This window comes from Rhea americana, unplaced genomic scaffold, assembly GCF_003343005.1.
Source record: "Rhea americana isolate MKP2758 unplaced genomic scaffold, rheAme1 scaffold_120, whole genome shotgun sequence".
Classification (NCBI taxonomy): Eukaryota; Metazoa; Chordata; class Aves; order Rheiformes; family Rheidae; genus Rhea; species Rhea americana.
Window position 1 is genome coordinate 1894732 of NW_028185262.1, and position 23052 is coordinate 1917783.

The window sequence follows — 23052 nt, forward strand, 5'->3', positions numbered from 1 at the left end:
CAAAGCTCACCCACCTTCTTTGCACTCCAAGGCCACCCGGGACTCAAGGTTGTCCATCTGCAGCTGGAGGCGCTTCAGGGTACGGTCAGCATCCCGGGACTTGCGTTTGTAGGCAATGAGGACTATGATGATGATGAGGAGGAGCAGACCGCCACCACTACCGATCCCAATGATGGCGGGCAGTGTCAGCAAGCTGTCTGAGTAGATCTGCAACGTCCCTGGGGAGAACTCGAATCCTCCAGCCTTAATCTGAGCCATGCAGAAGAAAAAGGGTCTCGTCTCAGTGCCCAGGCAGGGGGCACGTGTCTTGCTGACAAAACACAGGGCACGGGGCAGCTCTCTCACATACGCTGGGAATCAGGGGAGGTTTTCAAGCCCAGSGGAGGGACGGGAAAAATGCAGGATGTCCCCTAGAGCCTCACTGAGCTGCAGCAGAGCCCAGAGAAATATCACAGTCCACCTGATACGACCCAGCAAGGTGACAGCRGGCCTGTGAGGGGAGATGGCAGCAAGTGCGGGGCCAAACGCCAGAAGCTGCCACACCGGGAGCTTGTCCGGAGCAGCACGGCACATTTTAATGGGTTGCAGAACACAGGCTGCTGCGCCGCTGAGGCATGCACCGAGCAGGCAGAGCTTGATGTCTCATTCAAACAACATTACAATAACAGATGGGATGTAAAGCGAGTTCCCTGACGGATGGGGAGCCTGGGGGGACTGTTCCAGGTCCCTTTCAACTGCACGAAGCCGGGCAGACCTGGAGTGCTAGTACTGCTGTGCTACAACCTGATAAACAAAGAGTCTTACTTACAGCACAAGCCGGGACTGGGGGGAAGGGGAGGGAAACCCCAGATGCCTTGGCACCAGCTCTGTCTTGGCACCCAGCAGGGAAGGGAGGTTTCTGGCAGGGACAACCAGGGCCACCCAGGGCATAGTAATGCCAGACTGAGCATGCCAGGGAGGGGAGGAAGTATTTGGTCCTACCAAACACGTAATTAGGCAGAGAGATGCCTAGGGAGTAAGAAGAGCTCCTAAGGACTGCTCCTATGTAGGCACAGACTAACAAGTCCTGATTTGAGAAAGCCCAGTGGCACTGGGAGCCTCAGATGAGGGATGCAGCAGCGCCCGTATAAAGACAGGGCACCCAGCTGCTATGCTTTACTGAAGGGACAGTCCCATCTTCCATGAGAAACCTTGCATTTCCATCTCCCCGCCCTCAACACCAGAGAGCTGACCCATTAGCATTACCGTGACTTTGTGCTGGCCTGTGAGGTTGGGCGACTCGCAGAGCAGCTGGGTCTCAGAGACTGTCAGGGTGCATGGAGTGTCCCCAATCAGCACGGTGTAGTTCAAGCGGGAATTACCAGCAGCCGGTGGGAGCAGGTTCCTGCCCTTTGAGGGAACAGGGAACRAGTCTGTTGGTTCTCATACAACAGGGAATGTTTGAAATACTATTCATGGACCAAATTCATGCTCTCACAGTGCATGACAAAAAGTTCTCTCCATTGAGGGACATGTCCCCACCCCTCTGCTCCTGGGCACACGGCACACGCTGCCAAGGAGGGCTGGGGCTGAGAGTTCAGGGTTCCTTACCTTGAGAATGAGAGGAGAGCTAGGTTTCAGCTCCAGCATCCCCGTGGGGCTGAGTGGCTCGAAGACAGGATCTGGGTAGTAGACAAAGTTGGTGGTGTTGACAATCAGCAGGGCCTGGACGTTATCCATGACAAAGCCAATCTCATCTGGGCGGTCGCCAACCTCCGGAGGGCTTCGTACAGGGTTATCGATGGAGGGCGCGTAGCACACCATGGTGGTGTCATTGTAGACGGTGCAGTTCTGCAGGAGGCACAGAGGGAGATCAGACCTGGCTCCTAGCAGCTCAGATCAGCATCTAACCTCACAAGGATCTCCTGCAAGCAGCAGCTGTGCTCAGTCTCTGGACACTGGACTTAAGACTCTGGTTCACCTTTCCCATGCCCTGTTATATCAGCAGGTGCCACATTCTATTCTAGAAGTAGCTGCATTCCAGGGGCAAGGAGAGACTCTTGTTCGCAATGGAAGCGTGAGGGGATGGTAGGTGAAAGGTTGCTACAGATTGGATCTTTCTGTCACAGTCCTGCAGAGATCCCACAAACCTCTACAAAGTTGTCATCATTTTTCCATACTTGGATCTCAAGCACCTCTCATGGCAGCACAAGGGCTGAGGCTCTGCAGTGGGACACTGCCTGGGTATCTCTCTTCTAGTGGCACAATCTGGACACAATCTCATCAGGACATCACGCCTGATGGGGTACAGGATGCGTTTTACACATTGTGTTGCAGATGGATAGGATCCCTCCTCCTCATGCTCTGACCCAAGTTCTCAGTCCCATCCTCAGCCAGCATCACTTACATTTTCCCTTTCAGAGCTGCAGTACTTGGCCCGGATCTTGGGCTCTTTGATGGTGGCCAGGTTGGTGCCAGTCACAGTCAGCAGTGTCCCACCACTAGAGGCACAGAGATGACAGGTTAGGAGAAGTAGCTGTGGCACTGGGTGCCCAGCTCTGAGAAGGGAGCACAAGTCATCGCCACCCAAACTGTGATCTGCTCCAGCCTGTGTGCACCTTACTGCCCCCAGGACCTGTTTATTCCACTCAGACATCACCACAGCTGGCAGGATCTGGCATTTGCTAACACTGAATCATCTCAGCTAACCTGGGGGCCAGCTAGAGATAAAAACCCTACCTAATAACACAAACATCCCACTCTGTCTGCCTGGCCTGTGCACCGTGCAGTTGGTGTCTGAAAGCAACTCTCAAGTCTTTCAACTAAAGGAACAGAAGAGTCTGCGATGGGAGAGCGTCATTAGGGGCAGGTCCTCTCTACTCTCCCCACCGTGTTGGGAGTGGACAACAGGGCAGGCTGGTCCCTGCAGGATTTTCTCCACCCCTCAGCATTAAAAAGCCCACAGTCCTGGAGAGCTTAGCCATGCTCCTGGGGAGCTCGTTCCTCATCAACACCCTGGGGAAGGTTTCCCTTGGCACTAGTGCTTAATGGATTCCTTTGCCTCTTCTCCAGCCAATTCAAACCTTTTAGAAAAATATGTAAACATTTTAAAAATCCCCCAATGGGAAATATTTTAATTTTATTCACCGCTGGCAAATGTCAAGCTCAAATTAAGCAGCTCCAAAGCACTCTCTGCTCTTGCCCCCTGCCAGGTTGAGCACTGCAGGTCAGGAGTTAGGAGGGACATGGTGCCAAGCCATTCCTTACAATCCTCTCATGATGTCCCCAGAGCATGGCCCAGCTCCTATTGCAGCAGTGTCGACGAGTACAGAACAGAACAGCCCTGGGGAGCCATGCAGAGAAGAGTGCTCCTTGCATCCCTCCACTCCCCCGCAAGCTAGCTGTGATTCCCCTTGATTCACCTGTTGATGCTCCACTCAGGATCGATCTTCTGGATGGTGGGGTCCTCTGTGTAGTTGTACTTCACCTCTGGATTGCTCAGCTCTGCCCGATTGATGTTGATGAGGATGGGGGACCCGCCAGGGCTCTGGCCAGGTGGTGTCCTGCAGCGGATCTCACGGGCGCTCCTCCTGGGGGCAGAAATGCAAGAACCATCAAACACTTGGGGAGACGATCGGCATCCCTGGCTACGCAGCAGGGCACAAGTCAGCCTGTCAGTGCAGCCCTGGGCTGCCAAGGTTGCAAGTAAATCCATCAAGGGGCTGGGCTGGGCTCTCTGCCTCATCCTGATTCCCTCTCCCCTTGTGAGGCTGCTGGGGGGAAAGAGAGAGGAAAAAAATAAATAAAGAAACGAAACAAAAGGCAGCCAGAAAAGGCTGAGCAGCTCCTGAGCGTTCCCATTGCGCGGCTGCTGCAAACAGCAGCGATTAGGGCTGATAACCAGTAATTACCGCAGGAAAATATTTAAAGAGCCGCTCCATTATCATCCCTAATCTAAAAATTATCCACTTCATGCCTCAGGGCTTTGTGCTTTTAGAGAAAAATCCACGTTCTTCGGGCTCTTCCAGGAGCCTCTGACACAAAGAGGTTTTGGAGGGAGAAATTCCTCCAGCCGCCAATGGGGGATAGCTTTCTCATTTGGTGCCTGGCTCCCCAGCACAGGCTCCCTGCCACCAGTGTATCTGTGGGTCCCACCATCTCTAGAGCTGCCTGTCTCTCAGCTTCCTCTGCTCTCCATGCCCCAGCGTCCCTTACCACGAAAAGGCACAGGGCCGTCCCCCAATAGTCACAGTGACGTTGCTGCCAGCGTTGAGGTGGCTTCCTTCGATGGCGATCCATGTGCCACCAGAAAGAGGGCCTCGGGCTGGGATCACTCGGGAGAAAGTGGGCGTCTGTCAAAGGAAAACAAYAATCCCGGGGTTTGAAAGGCTGAGGACCAAAACCCCAGTCTCAGAGCACCTGCGCAGGTGACAGGGACACCAGGAARCTGCTCACTGCAAAGCAGAGGGTGCTGTTTGACAACAGTAGGGCATGAGGCTAAGGGCTGACAGTGCCAAGAGGGCTGCAAGGAGGCAGAGCAGGGAATGCCTCTGAGAAATTCAACTAGAATGACCCAGTTCCTGCCCAAAGCATCTGCAGCTTTGCCCAGGGATAATGATGAAGTGGCCTGTTTTCCATCTCATCTGGAAAACAACACAACTAGCAGCAGCTCAGAGAGATACTGGCCCCGAAAAGCCCAGCATCACCTCCCCCTCTGCCTGGAGATCCTGCGTAGCCTTACCACGAAGGTGAAGCTCTTGGGTGATATGGCCCTGTAGCTGGGGGAGCAGTCCCGGATGCACACTTCCACACGGGCATCATGCACCTTGCTTGGGCTGGCATCTCCAATTTCACACACAATCCTAAAGGATGCAGGAAAGGAGCCCTCAGTGCCCCTGCACCAAGACCGTCCCTGGACCAAGGTAGGGATGGACCACCTTTAATAAAGGACAGATCTGACACCAAGCTAATGTCCCAGCAGCCAACAGGGTAAGTTAGAAACCAAGGAGGTGGCTGTTGGTTATTGTCAGCCCTGGGGAGATCTTCCCCAAAACCCCCCTGGGCTCCTCACCACCACCCAGAGCCAGTAGAGTTGCCTGGTGCTCCTCTCCCAGTCCAGCCTGGTCAGCTCCATGTTTTCTGTGGCCAGGGCAATGGCCAAGCGCAAACGCACCTGTCCCCTAGATACAGAGGTAGCTTGGAGCACAGTACCCAGCTCCCAGACGCAGCGTGTGCCCACCCCTCACAGGGTACTTACTGCTCAGCACTGATGTATTCGCTCTCAATGGGGATGCACATCACTTTGCCAACACGAACGCCCCAGCGAACATCTTCAAACTTCAAGCCCAGGTTCTCKCCGGTGATGGTCAAACGGGTCCCTCCTTGCCTAGGGCCTGTTTCAGGCGACAGCTAGGAGACAGCAGAGCACATCACCAACAGGACCAAAGTGATTTGGTCTGCTGGCTGCAGTACTGAGGACCACTGCACTGGGTGAATCAGTTCCCTGCCAAGTGGCAAAGAGCAGACATTCACATTGTTGCCTACACTGTGAACCAGACCAGACTCCAGCCACCTCTCCCACAAGACCCCAAAGTGCAAGGATGGGGGAAAAGGCTGTCRTGTGAGGAAAGAACAGCTCTTTACCCAGCCTTCAATTATAATAAATGCCAAGGTGTCAGGTGCTCCAGTGTCTGGATCTGTCCCTTCTGACAAGTCCCAAGTACCTGGGGATGAGGTCTCCAGCTCCAAGATGTCCCTGAAGGAGAAATCACCTCCACTGCAAAACCAGTAGTGATTCTGCAGAGAGCCCTTCCCTCCTACCCACTGTGAGGGAGGCAGAGGGAAGAAGGGGGCAAACAAGTCTTGCTAACCCCAACCAGCTCCCAGCAAAACCTGTGCCAAAGCCAGCCAGGGAGGGAGGGAAACCTCTGCCCCRGCAACACGCCTCATTTAGCAGGATGATTCCCGATAAAGTGGACAGGTGTGGCYTGACAAAAGGCAGCAGGATGACAGATGAACAGAGAGGCACAAGCCCACCACTGCCTCTAACAAGGTAATTACAGGCAATTTTTACACCAGATCTCACTGGCCCCGGGGTCCAGCACACACCTGCAGCTCTAACCAGAATTAATGGCAGAGCTGCGTGCACCTAGGCTGGTGACAGGAGATGGAGGTCGGGTCACTGGCAACACGAAGGCAGAGAGGAGGGTAAGGGAAAAGGCAGCTGCCAGACGCAGATTAGGAAGAGAGCAACCAAGGTTGGATTAGCCCAGCCAGATGGGAGGGAAGTGCATCCTGACACRAGAGAAAGGACCACTCTGATGTAGGCAAAACCTTCTTCTGCTCCTGCTAGGTCCTCTAACGCTGGGAGGTATATCCTAACCCTCAACAGGCCCCAACAGGAGGCTCTTCAGTAAATGCACACTCTCCACTAGAAACCACCCCTTTCTAYCTCCAAACACCCAGCACGGGCAGACTCACCCTACAACAAAGCAAGCACAATTCCGTGGCCATCTGGGCTGCTGCAGCCCTGGGGCCTGAGCCTGCTGGGTACCTCCCTCTTGCTCAGGAGGAGCTCCTAGATGTCCTCCTTTGCTCCTAGATGTCACCCCCAGCCACAAGGAAAGACAGAGGAGCAGAAAGAGAGGGAGACATGCAGCAATGGGTGTTGTCCCCCCATCCACAGTCCCAAAGGACTGCATGGAGACAGAAGCAAATCTCTGCAAGGCCAGGCTACAGAGARCACCATTCTGGGGTTAATCATCATTCCTCAGATTTGCACCTGGCTTACCCCCTTCAGCAYGCTTGCCCAACACCTTTCTATACAACTCCAGCACTGGGCAGTGCAGGAGCAACTAACCAGCTGCTGCAGACAGAGGGAGAGTTTGGGACGTGCCCAAGGTCAGCAGCAAAGCTGGTAACAGCACCCCAGGTCAGGCTCCCATTCGCAGACCACAGGGCCCACTAACTCTCAGCAGGCCCAAGGCAATCATAGTACCTGAGTCACAGTTTACAAGGTGACAAAACCATTCAGGGCTTCAGKGCGTTGCTGTTTGTCTAAACCCAGAACAGCTGAAGTCCAGTATCGGGGCTCATTAAGGCAGCTGCAGCAAGCGAGCGGGTTTATTCTTCCCCTTCARTTGAGCTCCGCTGGGGCAGCTGGCAAGAAGCAGCTGTTTGTTTGGTATTTTTAAGTAAGTGTTAAAAGCTGTTCCAGTATGTYAGATTCTTCCCCCTCCATGGCAAACCTGACAAGGGCCACGTGTTCAGGGAGAAACAAGCCCAGGAAAGAAATGACACCGTTCGCCACACAGCGCAGGAAGGTCACCGCTAAACAAGCCATGCAGGAGGAGGAGGGAGCTGGGGAGGAACTCAAGAGTCCACCTCGAATCTCCCCTTTCCTCCCTCCACCTTCAAACCCCCCAGCTCCAGCTCTGACACACATTGCTTTTCTTCTAATTGGTTTCACAGGGTCCTTTCAAATCGACAGGCAAACAGCTTCTGCACAAGCGGTGTGCTCGCTCCCRGTTCAAGCGGCTGGCACTGGGCTGGAGGTGTGGAGAGCAGAGGGTAGGAGAGCCCAGCCTGGCCAGGAAGGAGGGACATCACTCTGCAGGTCACAGCCCAGCACCATGACCATGACTTGGCAGAGSTTGGGGTCTGCTTTTCACCACTACCAAGCAATGAGCAAGGGTATGACTGAGACAAGGGGAGGGGAGAGAACCGTGGTAATCCCCAGCCAGTGTAACCACCTTCCCATTCGTGAAGATGTCTGCACCCCAGCTTGCTAGGCCAGTAAATGGGCTCCAAGCTTTTCTGAAATCACTGTAAGGCAGTGTGCAACAGGGTTCCTCCAACACATTGCTGCCCTGTCTGAGCCAGGCTCCTCTCCTGACTGTTTCCAAGTCTGTCTGTAACCCTGCYTTGCATTCCTGGGTGCAGGACAGGGATTGTGGAAAACAGCAGCAACACTCCTGCCTGCAGGCTGATGGAGGACCTTTAGACCAACAGCAAATCACATCCAAACAAGCTGTCCAGGCGACATTTGCCCCCAGGACTAAGCAGAGAGGAACAGAGGTGAAGCCTACCTGCTACCAGATCCATTTATGCCACATCTCCAATTACTGAAACAATTTCCAAATCATTTGGGGCTGGAGAGCCTGCTATCAAGGCCAGACACCACTAGCTAATTGGAAATGGCTTGTGGGCAGCAGGTGTAGCATCTGATGCCTGCAGCTCACAGCCCCAGCTCCCTTCCAGGACACCCAGGTAAGTCTCAGGGTTGGAGCCATCACAAGCAGCCCCAGTGTCCCCCTCATCATCCCCAATATGTCAGCAGCACCAAGGAGGCCCCAAAATTATTTTTAAGTGCTCTTGTTGTCCCAGCCAGGACCAGCACCAGCACTTGTGCAAGCTGAGCTCAGTGCCAGTGGTGGCTCAACCTCCTCCAGGTTCCACACTGAAACCGTTAACAGCCTTTTCCTGTAGAGCATCTCAATGAACAGCCATTCTTGAGACCAGGCTGTTCCAGGAGGCATAGTCCTCACTGACAGACTGGGCTCCTAACTCTGGCAAGACCCCACGATGCTCAGGAAACCTCTGATCCCACAGGAGAGAAGGGTAAACAAACACATAAATCCTCTTCCCTTCCCTGTTAGGTGGGAGAGCACCTTCTGCAAACGCCAGGTCCTAAGGGTTCATGCACACCCTCCTCAGTCAGGCTGCTCCCATATAGGGTGAACAGCTCCTACAGCACTGACTGCTCTTGGATGTGTTTACCTCACTGCTGCCTTCACTTCAGCTGCCTGGGAGGGTCAACTCCTCAGCTCTCCAAATTCAAAATGACCACCCAACTTGTCATTTTGGAAAAGCAAGGCCTGAAAACAAGAGCCTGTGAGTGCAACGGTGCTGCCTACAGTGAGACACCAGCAAACCTCTGCCATGCTCCCCTGAGGTCCCTCTTCTGCTCCACCATGGCCCCATAGCAGGGCTGGGCCATCCCAGGCATGAYGCAGCCCCCACAGCCCCCACTATCACTATCGCGAAGGGCTGGCCTATGGGAATTCAACCCAACCATTGAGGCAAAACATCTGGGATGAGGGTGTCCTGCAGCAGCTCCATACACACAGTAGCAGTCATGAGGTCGCCCTCACTTCCACATACTCTGCTTCCATTTTTCTGTCTGTAAAGACTGCTTCCCTCACACACATAGCAAGGGGAAAACTAAACCAGCCACTGAATTCACTGTTCACAGGATGTAAGAYCTGTGATATGCAAGCTCTAGGGCTCAAACCTGCTCTCCTAGGGAACAGAGTCCATCGCGCCACCAGTACTAAAATCGCCCCAGCACACTACAGAAGAAAACTCTTTGTAGGCAATGCATCGTGCAGGCAGGACTCTTGGCAGGCATAGGTGTGCCAATGGGGGCATTCCTCTTCTCCAAACGGCTTTCATCCAACTCACTGCAGTGCTTGTAACCTGCAAGAGGCAGGCGGCTTGGGGGAAAGGCACGACTCTCATTTCCAGCTTTCATCAGATAAGACACTGAAACCCAAATAGATTAGATACTGTGCTAAGACTCTGGTAATTAACACCGCCAAGGCCTGCCTGGCCTGGAAGCCGTGGGTAAATAGAACATATCGAATAGAATTACCTACCAATCCTTCCTAATGCACTTGGAGCCAGGCCCAACAGACATGTTAACATTAATATACACAATCTTATTAAATGAAGGTCATAAAAGCTGTCAGAGACACACAGAGGACAAACTACCAACCCCAGCAGGCACATCAAAAAGAGGAGGAGCAACCTGGATCCATGGCTTTCCTGGGATCCTCCATCCTTGTGTATGAGGAATGGTGGAAACTCCAGAGACAAGTCAGAAAGTCAATGCAAGCCGTGGACACAGAGAGTGGATTTAACCCTAGAAACTAAAGAGCTGACAAGGAACAGACWGGGCCTGAGAGCCAAAATGCTCAGACAGAAACACTGACAGGATTCAACCGCTTCGAGGTGCCAGCCCAGAGCCCCACTGACAATCCCAGCCCGGTCCCCTTGTGCGGCCACCACTGTGCAGGGCCTGTCCTCCCCTGTCCCCACGTACCTTGGTGATCTTGGGGTCCGTGCAGCGGCTGTTGCCGTTACTGGCGTGCATCCAGCTGCTCTCGTAGGCCAGGCAGTGTTGCCGCAGCGAGCAGCGCTTCTCCAACACGCACCAGCCGCACTCAAAGCGCGGATCAGCCTTGAGGCAGAGGCCACAGCTCTCCCGCAAAGCCGAGCACTTGTACAGGTGAGCTGCAAGRGCAGGCAGAGCATGGCAGGTCAGCGCGGCCCCCAGGTCCCACGGCTTCAGCACCGGCTCTCACAGCCACCAGCCAAAAGCCACCAGCCCACAGAGGGGAAAAAACCCCAAATGGCCAGGAGACACCAACACCCTGAATCCAATATGGCTGCAGAGCAGGTTGCCTTTGGGCTTCTTGTAGAGAAAAGGCTCTTATTTAGAAAATAGGCTGAAAATCTGCACTGACACAACCTGAGACTGGGGTGGGRGACACGGGGCTGCCTTCCGACGCATCGTCGCATCCTGCACTTACCTTGGATGTTCTGGGGGTTGTCGATGACAAAATTCCCATTCCAGACCACGGACAAGTTGACYGGCAGGTCGCTGATGTCGTTGCCTTCATAGAAATACTGCAGRATGAGACAGAAGGAAGCAGAGCCYGTTAAACGGCAAAGCAATACACCCTAACAAGGGGCACAGAGAGGCGTATGAGACCATAACAAGGATGTCTCCTCTGTTAGCCAAGACAGACGCTTGGTTCAGACTTGCCTGACCAGGGACAGACAGGCCTAACACAGCAACCGGCCAAAGCACTGGACACAGCACACGCAAACCAGTAGGCTGGACTGACAAAGAAATAAAACAGAAAAGAACCCAATGGGATTCCAAATWGACCAAAAATCCATTAACCCGAAGGTCTGAAAGTGCTGCCACTTGCAGTGGGGAAAACAGATAACTCCTCTGAAGCAYGCATCTACCTCCTTGCAACCAGAAACTGGAGCTCCATGAAGGGACTAAATCCTTTGCCACATCCACTGTGACTGTGCAAAGGAAGTCTCCAGCTTCAAGAGCAGCCCCAAATTACATGAATTGCATCAAGTCACAGCTGTGTAACCAGGGGTGGACTAGAGCCAGGCTGGAGCAAGCGTGGCACAACAGCCCCTGAGGTGGTCTCGGAAGATCCCTGCAATGTGCTGTCTCCTTGGGGCCCCCTCAGCCCTCATGTTCCCCAACATCGGTGTGCACTCCCTCAAGGGCCTTTGGCTGCACCTGCTCCCTCCTCATTCCTACCACCAACACCACCGCCCCTGTTCCCATTGCTCTTAGGCTGCTGATGAGCAGAGATATGACAGAGACAGATCCAGGTCTCCCGGATTCAGAGAATCTGGTACATTCTCAAACCCCACAACGAGCTCCTCTCCCGGACTCCAATATCCACCGGTACGCTGATGGACCCACCTCCAGCAGGCCCTTTGCTCCTTCCTCTCTTGAGCTCTGGTAAGCATAGCTTCCCCAGCAGCAACTCCAGACTGCCCCAGTGATGGGCAGCTCCCCTTCTAGGCTCAGATCAAGCCCAGGTAGCCCCAGCAGTGCCAGGGCATCCCTCTCCCAGCTTGCACAGCCTCCACACATCTCCCCGCTCAACAAATATGCAGCCAGCAAAGGCTTGCAGCCCAGCTCTCTGCAGCCGTGAGGCAGCGGCATACGAGGGTGACCTGGGGGAAAAGCACCAAGATAAATTACCCTTCAGCTGCACAAAACAGCAGAGGCCCAGCCAAGGGCTAGGGGAAGACCCAGTTTCATCCACTTGCCCATTTAAAAGCATCAGTGACCTAACCCACCTTGTGCCGGTCCTCGGCGGGTGCCAGGTCCAACAGCCACAGTGGCAAGCTCCAGCAAACAGCTGCTCCTGTTCCAGCACCTCCTCCCCACCCAAATCCTCTCTCCCTCACTTGAAACCTGAGCCAAAGTCCTGGCAGCCCCATCAATATTCCCCGCACAGCCTCCGCACGCAGGCGGAGAGGTTTAATCGATACGGAGACAGGAAGGCAGTCGGAACCGTCCCTGACAGCTAATGACCTCCTTCGGCAAGAGATTCTCCGCTCCTCTCCGGAGAAAATGACAGGCGTGTCAGGAGAGATTAAATGAATGATTCATGGGTTGCTGGAGTTTGTTAGGGAGCCGCAGACACTCGGGCAGCGGCTGGCCCAGGCTGAGACCCTGCCTCTCCACTCTCCCAGCTCCAGAGGCAACGAGGCGCTCGGCAAACTCACTGCCATGCCCAGACCTCGCCTCCTCCCCTCACCCATCCCTTGCCTCGGCTGTCCAGGCCTCACCTTCGTTTCTCAACGGCCTCGTTTGCCTCCGCAGTGAGGCTGACCCTGGACCAGCAGCAATCAAAGCAAAATCACTTACTCTAATGCCAATGAACAGTTCCCAGCACCCCAAGAGCAGAAGTGGCTTCCCCGAGCTTCCAGTTATGAAGGAGCTCAGTGCTGTCAAGAAATGGGGAAACTGAGGCAGAGCGCTCAAGGATGTGGGTGGTGAGCCACCCCAGATCAGACAAGCCTGGTTCAGGAGCACTCGGCAACAGGCAAAGGGATTAAGACACACAGAACCTGCCAAAAGAAAGATGGCAATGGATATTCTTCTTCCCYCACTTACCAGTCAGGGCAGCAGGGGCCAAGAGCCTGGGAGCACTGCCAGGGAGAACAGCAGGTTTGGGGCTAACCAAAGGGCAGCAGGTGCTGGGTGATCTAGCAGAGGAAGAGGAGGATGGAGGTAGTTGGCTCCTGGCCACTGCTGGGGCAGGCAAGAGGAGGACTGGTCTATGGCAGTGGCCTTTCAATCCCACTCAACATAAGGCCAAAGGCATTTGGGGTCCATGCCCYGCCTAGCAAAAGCCCTACCACTGTCCCTCACTACCAAAAGAAGAGGATTTTCCCTGCCTCGCTCCGACATGAGTCCCACTGCCTACAGAAATAACCCACCTCAAAACCACTCAGTAGGCTATGAAACTCGCAACACTGGTGACCCACCCAGAAGAGGTGGCCTCAGCACCTCCTCAGGAACTGCCCCCAATTGCTGCCCCATAAAGTAAATTCGTCCCCTGCTTCAGCCTCTGCTAGCACCAGAGAAAACATCAGTGAGTCTGGTCTGCTCYACCAGCTCCAGAGGTGGCAGAGGTACAGCCCACAGGAGAAGCCAGTGTGCCCATGCAGCTGTGGAAAGCGAGACACACTTATGTCCTCATCTCATCATACACTAGTCCCTCCAGCGCTGAATCTCTCCCACCTGGGCAGCATCACAAGCTGCAATCCAGCATCAGGCAGCGCACAAAAATTGTGCACGTATCTGAGACGAGACATGGCTACACCAACGCACCCACATCTCAATCCCTCTGACCCCACAAGGTGCAAACAACCATATCTTGTCCTGAGTTAGACCTCTACAGCTGTTGGCTGATGGTCCTATGCCCAGGAGCCACTCCACAAAAATGCAGCGAGGAAGACCCCAAAACACAGTCCTCACTAGGGAGGAAGGCTGCTCCTGCTAAAGGCATGAAACATCCAGTGCAAACCCATGCTTTTCTCAAGAACCCCAAAGCTTTGCCAAGAGCTCACCTCTCTATGAACAGCTCAGCTACACAGATGGATGCAGGCTCCCAGCATTCTCCAGGCACAGCACTACGCAGTGTGGCTCAGAGGACTTTCAGCCACCTCTCCATAGCGCATTGTCTTCTCAGCAAACAGCCCCATCACTGGTTCTGTGAAGACTCAATCAGAACCGGGCTGTTCGCTTCCTTCTATCCTACATCCACCTTTTCAATCAGCCAGAGGCTAAAGACATTCCCAACAGGACCACAATTAGGGGCTAGCCAGACTCGCAGTAGCAAGTGGAGACCCTTGGCAGCACAAGGGAGCATGTGCTGGGGAGGATGCATCGGCACCAGAGCAGAATTTAGCTGTGACGAGCCACGTGGCAGCGTAAGTGAAATTGGCATTTTCAATTTGTACTCTGACATGTCTCATTTGGGGCCCTGGCATCTTGGGAAGGCATCCAGCCTGCAGCTGTCCAAAACACTTATTTGCATCTCTCTGCCCCGGCTGCTTTTGGAAATTAGTTCTTCTGGGAGGTGGGTTGGAGGGTRGGGAAAGAAGAACAGGATGAGAGGCAGAGAGTCTATTAACTCTTCATGTGCCAGTCCTGAGGTAGCAACAAGTTTTTAAAGGAGGGAACAGGCACAAGAGACTGCTTCTGGCTCACAGGACAGGTCTCCCCCTCCAGGCCCCCGTGCTAAGCACACTGAATTTGCARCAACCTGAGCAGATGGAGGGTCACTGCTTAAGCAGCCTGAAGCACAAGACTGTGYGGAGGTAAACGGCAAGCAGGACTATATGCTGTTCTCCTGGCAGGCATTCACATTGTGGGATCACGCAGGAACATGGACAGCGATGCAAACTGTGTCCTCAGCACGTGCATGTCCACCAGTATCGTTTTACCTGGCCTATAGAGATGGGGAGCAGGCCCACAGCTTGGAGGCCATCACAAGTTCCTGCAGGATGCTAGGAGCTGAAGTTACTGCTCTGCCTGGGCAGAGCTGTGACCATAGGGGCTCAGGTTTCCACCATCTTGGAAGTTGGCATCCACTGGATCAGTCTCTAATTCTCAAAGCAACTCTCAATATGTAGAGCCACAAAGCTCCCTGACACTGGGCTAGTGGGAGAGCGCACAGTCCAGCTGAGATGCAGCATCACATCTCACCACTTACAGGCGCACGGGGACCACAGCTTACTCCTGGGCCGCACGGCCCCAGGGTTATCCCAGCAATCTGGGATGAACCCCCCAAGTTGTTTGCTTCCCCGGTCCCTTTGGCWGCCAAGCCCAGCAGCTCTTGCTGCAGAAGGGGGCCTCTGCCAGGCTGCGATCGATTAAAGCCTGATGTCCAGAGATATTCAAGCACAGGCTCTTCTCTCCTTTGGCCACCTCAAGGAGCTCCCCCTCCAACAAAAGCGGGTTTCTCAGCTTTCACCCAGCCAGCTTGATGCTGGCCCCATTCCTCCGTGACTCAGCCCCRTGAAGCCAAGCCAGGTTTTTCTGCCTCTCCAGACCGGCCCCAGCTCCTCTGGGAAGGTCACATACAGAAAAGCAGAGGCACAACCCGCCTCCCAAAGCCTGGGGACAGGGTGGGGAGCAAGGGATGGCAGTCGCACAGGAGCCACAGCGAGGAAGACAGCCAGCACCACGGCCACATGCTAGTGTTATACAGGCACAGACAAAACCTCCCCCCTGCTCTCACTCCCCTGAGCCTCTTCATACCCTCAAATATTTTAACCCTCTTACACACTGGAAAATCCCCCTACTTGCTCCTTCTTGGGCTTGTCCTCTTTGGGGCTGGCCTACGTTTCAGGTTTAATTAGTGCAGCAGGCCAGTCAGGAGTGACAAGACCATTTGGTGACTGCTTTAGCAGTAGGAACTCATGCCACAGCACCAAGGGACAAGCCATAAACAAGAGGGACAGGCTGGACATTAGGGATACCCCCGGCATCGTACCTGTCATTTACCTCTGCACAAAGTAGCTGCTTAAGAGACATGGTTACAACTAGATGTGGCTTTGCATGGTGTAACTTGCCACGCCAGGAAAAGCAGTGGAGAACCGGGTCACCACCTGATGAGACAGCAGATCTCCAAGTGGTTTCCAGTTTCAAAATCAGGGCAAGCTGAAAGAGGAATCATGCTGCTGGCCAACCTCGAGCCATGGATCAGGCACCCTCGCCACCATCTAACGATAGCTGCTGCTGCTGTAACTCAGCACTGAGCGTGGGAGGGACRATGCCCCTCTCCGCCCACAGGACTGCAGGTCACCGGTGCTGTGGCAGGGCTGGCACAGATGGTTTCTGGGGAGGTTTGGAAATCCAAAATAACATTTGCATTTAAATGTAATAACCAGTTACCTGACAGGTCTAGTACTTGCACATCTACCCAGGAAACCTTTGCATTTTAAGAAACTCAGCCTTAAGCTTTCACTTCCCCTTTCTGCACCCTGATTAACAGGTAAGTGCCTTTTACTGACCTTTTCCAGATGAGGGAAGCAAGGGGCAGCTATCCACTTAGTCAGTGCCCTCACTAGGGTTTAGTTCCTGTCTCCTGGCCCCCAGCTCAGACTGCTAAACCCTTCTGCCACCAGACCCCCACAGCCTGCCCCACCTGGCCTGACCGATACAGATCACCCAGGGGGTTATTTACAGGTCTCTGCAGCCCATGAGATCCAAAGAAGAGCCCCGGGGCAGCTAGTAGGTCCCATCACACTGGCTCCTCCCTGTTCCTTGCTAACATATTGCTCAACATCCATTAAACACTTAACTTATTAACATCCTGATTAATCAATCACTGTGGCTGCCAGCAATCTGTAACAAGCTGTGGGATGAGAGGCCAGGGCTGGTGTGAAACACAGCAGCAGCCTCGCTGCAACACCATGCTGTGCTCTGCAAATGGACCTGGGAACCCTCAGTTGTACCGAAGCAGGAGGTACCGTAGCAGCTGTCTCGAGGATGCGGTATGGGAACAAGCAGCTTGCTTTGGGAGCAAACAGTCACAGGCACAGCCTACAGAGCAAACGAATGGCTGCTGCAATGGAAAAACATGCTCTTTGCCCACCATGGCACTGCCAGCAGAAGGGARTGTGAGAATACATGTCATCAAGTGAGGTGGCAGCAGCAGAGGCATGAGCTCCTTGGCTCCTTATCTAACCAGGAGCAGCCTTTTTGTACCTCTCTGGAAAAACCTACCCACATGGCCRAGTATGGATGCGTCAGCCCCACCAACCTGGACACGGCTATTCCCAGCAAGGCTCCTTTCTCCAGGGAAATGACTCAGGCAAGAGGCCTCCTTGCCAAGCCTTTCTCAAGATTCTTCGCTCAAAAGTTATATCCAAGATTTTCCTAAGTAACAGTTGACAACCCCATGTGCTTCTCCCAGCTCTGCTTCTCATGTCTACCCATCCTTGTGGAGCATCCCACACTGGAGATACCCACCAGCCCAGCACCGGGAGAGCATGCACTCAAAATCTGGGGGCAGATCTTGCCAAGATGTACTTCAGGGTGCTCCAGCAGGCACCACTGGCTGCATGCTGACTAGACAAAGATGCCAGCCCTACCCAGCCCAGCTGCAAGGCACCGTTTGCCAGAGGACACCAAATCCCTTGCCATGGGGCAGCTGTCRTGCTGGAGATATAACCTGTGTGAAGCAGACTTGAAGGAACAGAGGGATGCAGCACCAGGAGAAAGGCAACAGAGGGGTTGTTCCCATGCCCACTGTGAGCTGTGTGAACAAACCCATACATCCAAATTTTCCTTTCAAACACCCCCTCAAGATCCTCCCCTCCCTCTCACATGCACCATCCCCCTGGACTGTATTTCTGGAGGAACGGTTTGGCTGCAGCTGTGTCCTATTTTTCTGTAGTTGATGACCTCAACTCCTTCCTCGCACTACGGGGACGGCAGTAATGTACATCGCGTCTCGCCAGGGCTCAACTGCAATTCATCATTATTTTATCTGCTGGAATTTAATTGGATCCTATCAAACTCTCCTGATACTCCCTTTTCACTTTAAACACTGCTGCAGGAAAGATAAATGTAGGCACTGCTAGGACAGAGAGCACAGCTTTGTTGGTGAGYGGTTCTGGGGTTGTAGACTCCAATCTTGTTTCCCTCTCCATAGCTGGTTAATTAGAGATACATATACTGGAGGTGTGCGGCACTCAGAACAGGGCATGTGTGTATGATTTATGTTCCTCTATAAATATACTCTAGACCTAGTAAAATCCTGTCATATACACAACAGCACAACTTGACAGCAATGCCTGGACTGCTTCTGTATCTCCTTTTGCTCTTTTTATGTAGGTCTTCTCCTTTCCTCCACCATCATATTCAATTTCTTCACCTGGATTCATCCTACCAAAAAATTCAGCAGGGTGTAAAAAAATGCCCAAGATCCTAGGACTGGGTCACTAACACCCAGGCTCCAATCTGATATATATATATATACATATACATATATATATATATATATATATATATGCCAGGATTTGCCTCCCTTCCTAAAATCTAGTACCCTGTCTGGAACCGGGCATTCCAATCTCCACCGCACCTGGGTATCGTGAGGGTCTTCTGTAAGAGAAGAAAGTGCCCCTAGGACTCCTGGCGGCTGCCTACTGCTCTTGCCACTCTTGGGCAGCTCATTCATCCTCTCCACACCCAGCTCCACTGTCACCTCCAGGACCAGCATTCCCCATCTGGYATGAGTAACACTTGAACAAGTTCCCTGAGGACCTGTGATGATAGGGTTATGTTGTTCCTGTGCTCATCTATCAAACCTATCAACTCACTCACTCACACACCTCTGTCTTCCTAAAMACTTGCAGAAATGCCAACCACACCAGCCCCACACAAATTAGATGTTCTGCAGTCAGTTATGCATTCCTCATTGGATGACCGGGGAATAGGGAGGAAAGCATCCCAGCCCCATGTCAGTTCTTCATGGGGGCAAGGACAGGGGACGGAGATGACGGCATCTGGTGGGACAGGCAAGCCTCGGGTGGTGCCTGCCAGGGATCTGGCGAGAAAATACCTGTGAGGGAGACACAGCATTGACACAGCTGCTCACCACCACATGYGGCTTTTTTTTAAAAAAGAAAGGGAAATAACTGAGGCATGAGGYTTGAAGTGTTGAGACAACAAACTCAAATACTCATGGAAAGGAGATCAGGATTCTTCTTATTTTTATATTTAAAGGGAAAGAACAGTTCTTAGGCTATTATAGCCTTAAGAGGAAYATCCTCAAGAGAAAAAGTAAAGTCCTTGACAGTGAGATCACTTGTAGCCATTTTGCCAGTACTAGGATTAAACTTGATCAAGTCAATTGTTTGAATACCTGTTTTCCTGTTACAAGCGGTGCTGCAGATTCCAAATTATGGTACTTTCCACAAGGGAAAGTGATCACTTTTTGCAGCAGGTGGAAGGACAAGTTCCTTATAGGGATGGCAGATGGAAAGAGTGGGCAAAGTTATGGGTTGCTTGGGAAGTGAAATTCAATGGTGTTACTGCATAGCTTTACTGATATGTAACCATTTATCTCCATTGCAAGGAAGGAAACCTGAAAATGTCTGCTTCCAAAAGATTTAAAGTAATTAGCAAAAATTAAAATTTACTGGAAAACAATCTTTTGATTTGATTTGATTTGCTTCCTTAYAACATACAGAGAAAGTCTTTAAGGTTTTGTTTGCTTTACTCTTGAGGAGGAGAAAGAGATTTAAGTGGAGATATAGAMAAGTTTTTTTTCTGCTTGCTTTTTGACCTGGGATGTATGGGGAACACCAAGCCTGGTCTCCCTTGAGTTTACTGAAGGTCTGTTGGGCGTCTCAWATAATGTTTATAGTCAACATTCAAACCTTAATGAACAGACTGCTGAATATTTAACAAAGACATCCCTTCTTCAGAGTGCTAAAACGTCATCGGACATTTTACTAAAACTAAACAAAAGACAGTTTTAAGTGGACTTGACTTATTATCCCTTCCGTTCACCCTTAATTCAGGGAAGCATCCCTAATTTGGCAGGGTAATTAACCTCTTGTTTAGATCCCATTGAACTCATGGAAACAAAACACTTAAATGCCTTCCTGAATCAAGGACATCAATTTCTCACTTCCACACTCCAAGGATATCATCATTTCACTACTTCTCCACTCACCAGAGTGTCTTCCACACCAGCCAAGACCTGAATTCCTAACATGAAAAACGGATCAAAACTGAAGACATCAGTAGAGCTTTCCAGCCCAATCCACCCATCGCAAGGAAGCAGCCAGGGCCACCAGCTCAGTGTCTGCACCCTGACACCCCACTCCCTGCGGGTCATTCCAGGATGACGGCACACAAAGCATGAAGTGCTATCAACAAGCCAGATGGACTGCAAAAAAGACAGGGAGGAGACAAGTTTCACAGAAGGGTGAATTTGAATCACTCATACTATAAAGCAGCCTGGCTAAATGCCCTCAAACATTAAAGCAGACAAGCAGACCCTGAAAGTAAAGACAGTTTCTTTCAAGCCAAAACTTTTTTCTTCCTTCTGTGAAGCTACCCTGTGCCTGAAAACAAAGAATTCTGGCTGAAACCTCAGCACCACAGAGCTGCTGCCTCCCATTCCCATATCCACATAACCTGCAGCGTCACTGATTTTTCCAGCCATCCTGCTTTGCTTTCAGGATGCATCTGGCAACTTTCAGGTCAAACAGACAGYGCTGAAGGCACCTTTCACCTGAATCCTGCACGGAGAGCATCTCCATACAGTCGGAAACAACAGTGCCCAGTGACTCGCAAGCCAACCAATCCTTCTGGGCAAGAGCTAGAGAGGCTGTGCAGCTCATGACACCAGTGCTGGAAGCTACAGCACTGATGTGGAAAACACAAAAGCTTTTTGCTACTGCATCTCCTCCTGGCTTGCAAATTGAAACTTACTGGGGAAAAATGAGCCCCCAAAATTATCCAGGATCCCCAACGCAACTGTCCACCCCTCCCCTCAGCTACTTAAAGCCTCTGATCCTTTCCCAGCTACATGCCTAGCTGACTGCCTCTCCAAGGGGAAGAGGCAGACACAGGGAGACAGAGCTGCCTGCTCGACTCAGGGTCGCAGGACAGAGGGGAAACCTAGCAGGAGGGGTGGTCTGAGCCGGCCAAGGGGCAAGGACATGAGGTGGCCCCACAGCTCTGCAAAAGCAAAGGCAGAAGTTCACAAGACATCTCCCTAAAGTGGAAGGGCCAGGGACTAGTAAATCACTGCAAGGGATGAAATGTTGTCACTCAGCAGCAGCCTGCTTCTCCCTTCAAGGTTTGTATTAGGAGGAAAACCACAGCTGGCTTCCTCCTGCCCCAGTGACACCCCCRGCACCAGCTCAAAATGGCCTCCTGGGGATACTGGGGCACCATAAATGTCCCCGTGAGGATACAGTCCAGTTCTGCTCCTCAGCTCATCCAAAACACCCACCAGGACCCTTCCCCATGGGTAATGGTCAGGGCAGAAAAGGCATCACTGCTTCGCGTGAGCTGGGAGGCCTCATCTCCCGGCACCCTGCCGTGCTGAGCTGGGCTCGGCTGACTAATCCCATTGACCTTAACAGAGCGACTCACAGGATGCAAGTCTGGCCTGCAAATTGGCAAGCACAGGAAAACGACGCTTTTTCCTATGGGGTGCCAGAACCTACACCCGCTCTCCTCCCAGACTTACCACAGCTCCTGCCCAGGGCAGACACGGTTTTGGCTTGCAGGCTATTAATGCACCTCTGCCCCTGGCTGAGCCTGGACAGGCTCACGGGRACAAAGAGGCCCCATTTCTTAAACCCTCCGCAACAGGAAAATGCTTCCTCCAAAGCCTCCGTGCTGCGAGGCGCACAATCCCCTGGCCTCCTCCCYGAGCCGACGGGGCTGCGAGGAGGCCGTGCGCAGGCACGAGTGCATTGCAGTAACAGCCTGCAGATGGCTAAGCAGGTATTTGGCATAATTGCCCTCCTGCTGGGAAAGCGGCCACTCGGCTGACCTCCAAAAAACTTCCCGCATGGCTGCAATACAGACAGAGGAGCTGAGCTCGGCTACTGGTAGCAGCGAGACCGCAGTGACGGGACCCCCATCCTGGTGATGTCTATGGTGATGAGACGGACGATTCATCTCTCGCAAACACAAGCAGAAATCCATCACCTCCCTCTTGAATCACGAGCACGCACTGTGCGAACTCCTGCAAGTCAGACTACGAAGSATGAGCTCTGGGAGATGGACAAAACGGGATCCAGGGGCAGATCCACACGGTAAAGCACTGGTGAGGGAAGCAGTTAAAATTGGAGATTAAAACTGCAGACAGTCAGCCAAGTTAACTTGGCGGACAGACCTCGCTGCAGCACTCAAACACACTTCTTTCCTGGACTCCCTGTCCCAAACTCAGGAACAAGACAACAAACTTTTGCTCACGCCACCCYGCAAGAACAGCTTCTTCCAGCAGACCTCTGCAGACACCTCTCCAGTCCAGCATCTTTCTACTACAAGCCTCTGAACTGGAGCTTGCACTTTGCACTGCTGKGTACGTTACCATCCAGGGCAAGCACTGATCCACCTAAAATATTTCCACCATGGAGCCCAGCCATTCTGGACAAGAAGTATTTTTGCTGCTAATAAATGGCATGTTTTGCAGAGAAAGAGCCCTGGTAGCAAAGCAACCCTCCTGGCGGTAGCACAGAGGGCATGAGGCAGAGGACTCGGGATGCTCTTCATGGCCAAATCCTCTGGACCCCAGGGGGGCCTGAGCACACAGRAGGAGGGAGGGAGCCAAGGCCAATCTTCAATGGCTTCTAAATGTCACTCGTGCCACTGAAGGACAGGGGAGCAGGGACTGGCGCTGGTGTGAGGCTGCAAATGAGCTTTCACAGGGTGAGTGATCGAAAACAAATTTTAAAAGGATTAAATCAGAGGGAGAAGGGAGGGACTGTCTCCATGCAGATGAGGAAAGGTCGGTGCAGAGCCCAGTGGGGCAACCGAGGAGCTGAGCAACGCCGTTTCCCTAGAGGGGACGGCTACTAATACCTCAGATCTGTTTGCTCACAGGCTCGGTGCTTCCTGCACAGGATTCACCACGTGGCACGGGGCGCACACATGCACCTCGCAGAGGGGGCCACAAAACGCCTCCCTACTTAAGGGCTTAAGGACAAGGCAATAGCAGAGGGCAGAGCAGTCTGCAGGAGAGAGCTTAGCGGCAGAGCCGCGGGTACAGAGAGGCAGGAGCGCCGCGCCGCCGGGGCTGGGATGCAGAGCAGGCAGCCTCGGGGAATGACGCAGCCGTTGGCTGGAGCCCGGGACGCACGCAGCGCTGCACGACCCGACCGGAGGGAAAGCACTCGCTGTGCCGGGAGGCACGAGGGAACAGGTGTGAAAACAGCGGCGTGTGTGTGCAAAGCGGAACAACCAAGAAGGTGCTG

At 52.9% G+C, this 23052-nt stretch overlaps 1 protein-coding gene across 1 annotated transcript in view; it reads right to left on the minus strand.

The window, feature by feature from the left end:
• The window catches only part of PLXNA1 (plexin A1), a 145424-nt gene that overhangs the window by 34229 nt on the left and 88143 nt on the right, over positions 1–23052 (minus strand). Inside the window, exons 10-19 of the mRNA XM_085324285.1 lie at positions 10572–10668; positions 10082–10272; positions 5237–5388; positions 4721–4841; positions 4195–4331; positions 3402–3569; positions 2387–2480; positions 1591–1830; positions 1246–1389; positions 15–249 (exon numbers count right to left, since the gene is read on the minus strand). Of these exons, the coding sequence (XP_085180411.1) occupies positions 15–249; positions 1246–1389; positions 1591–1830; positions 2387–2480; positions 3402–3569; positions 4195–4331; positions 4721–4841; positions 5237–5388; positions 10082–10272; positions 10572–10668 (1579 nt within the window). The remainder of the gene's footprint in view (positions 1–14; positions 250–1245; positions 1390–1590; positions 1831–2386; positions 2481–3401; positions 3570–4194; positions 4332–4720; positions 4842–5236; positions 5389–10081; positions 10273–10571; positions 10669–23052) is intronic.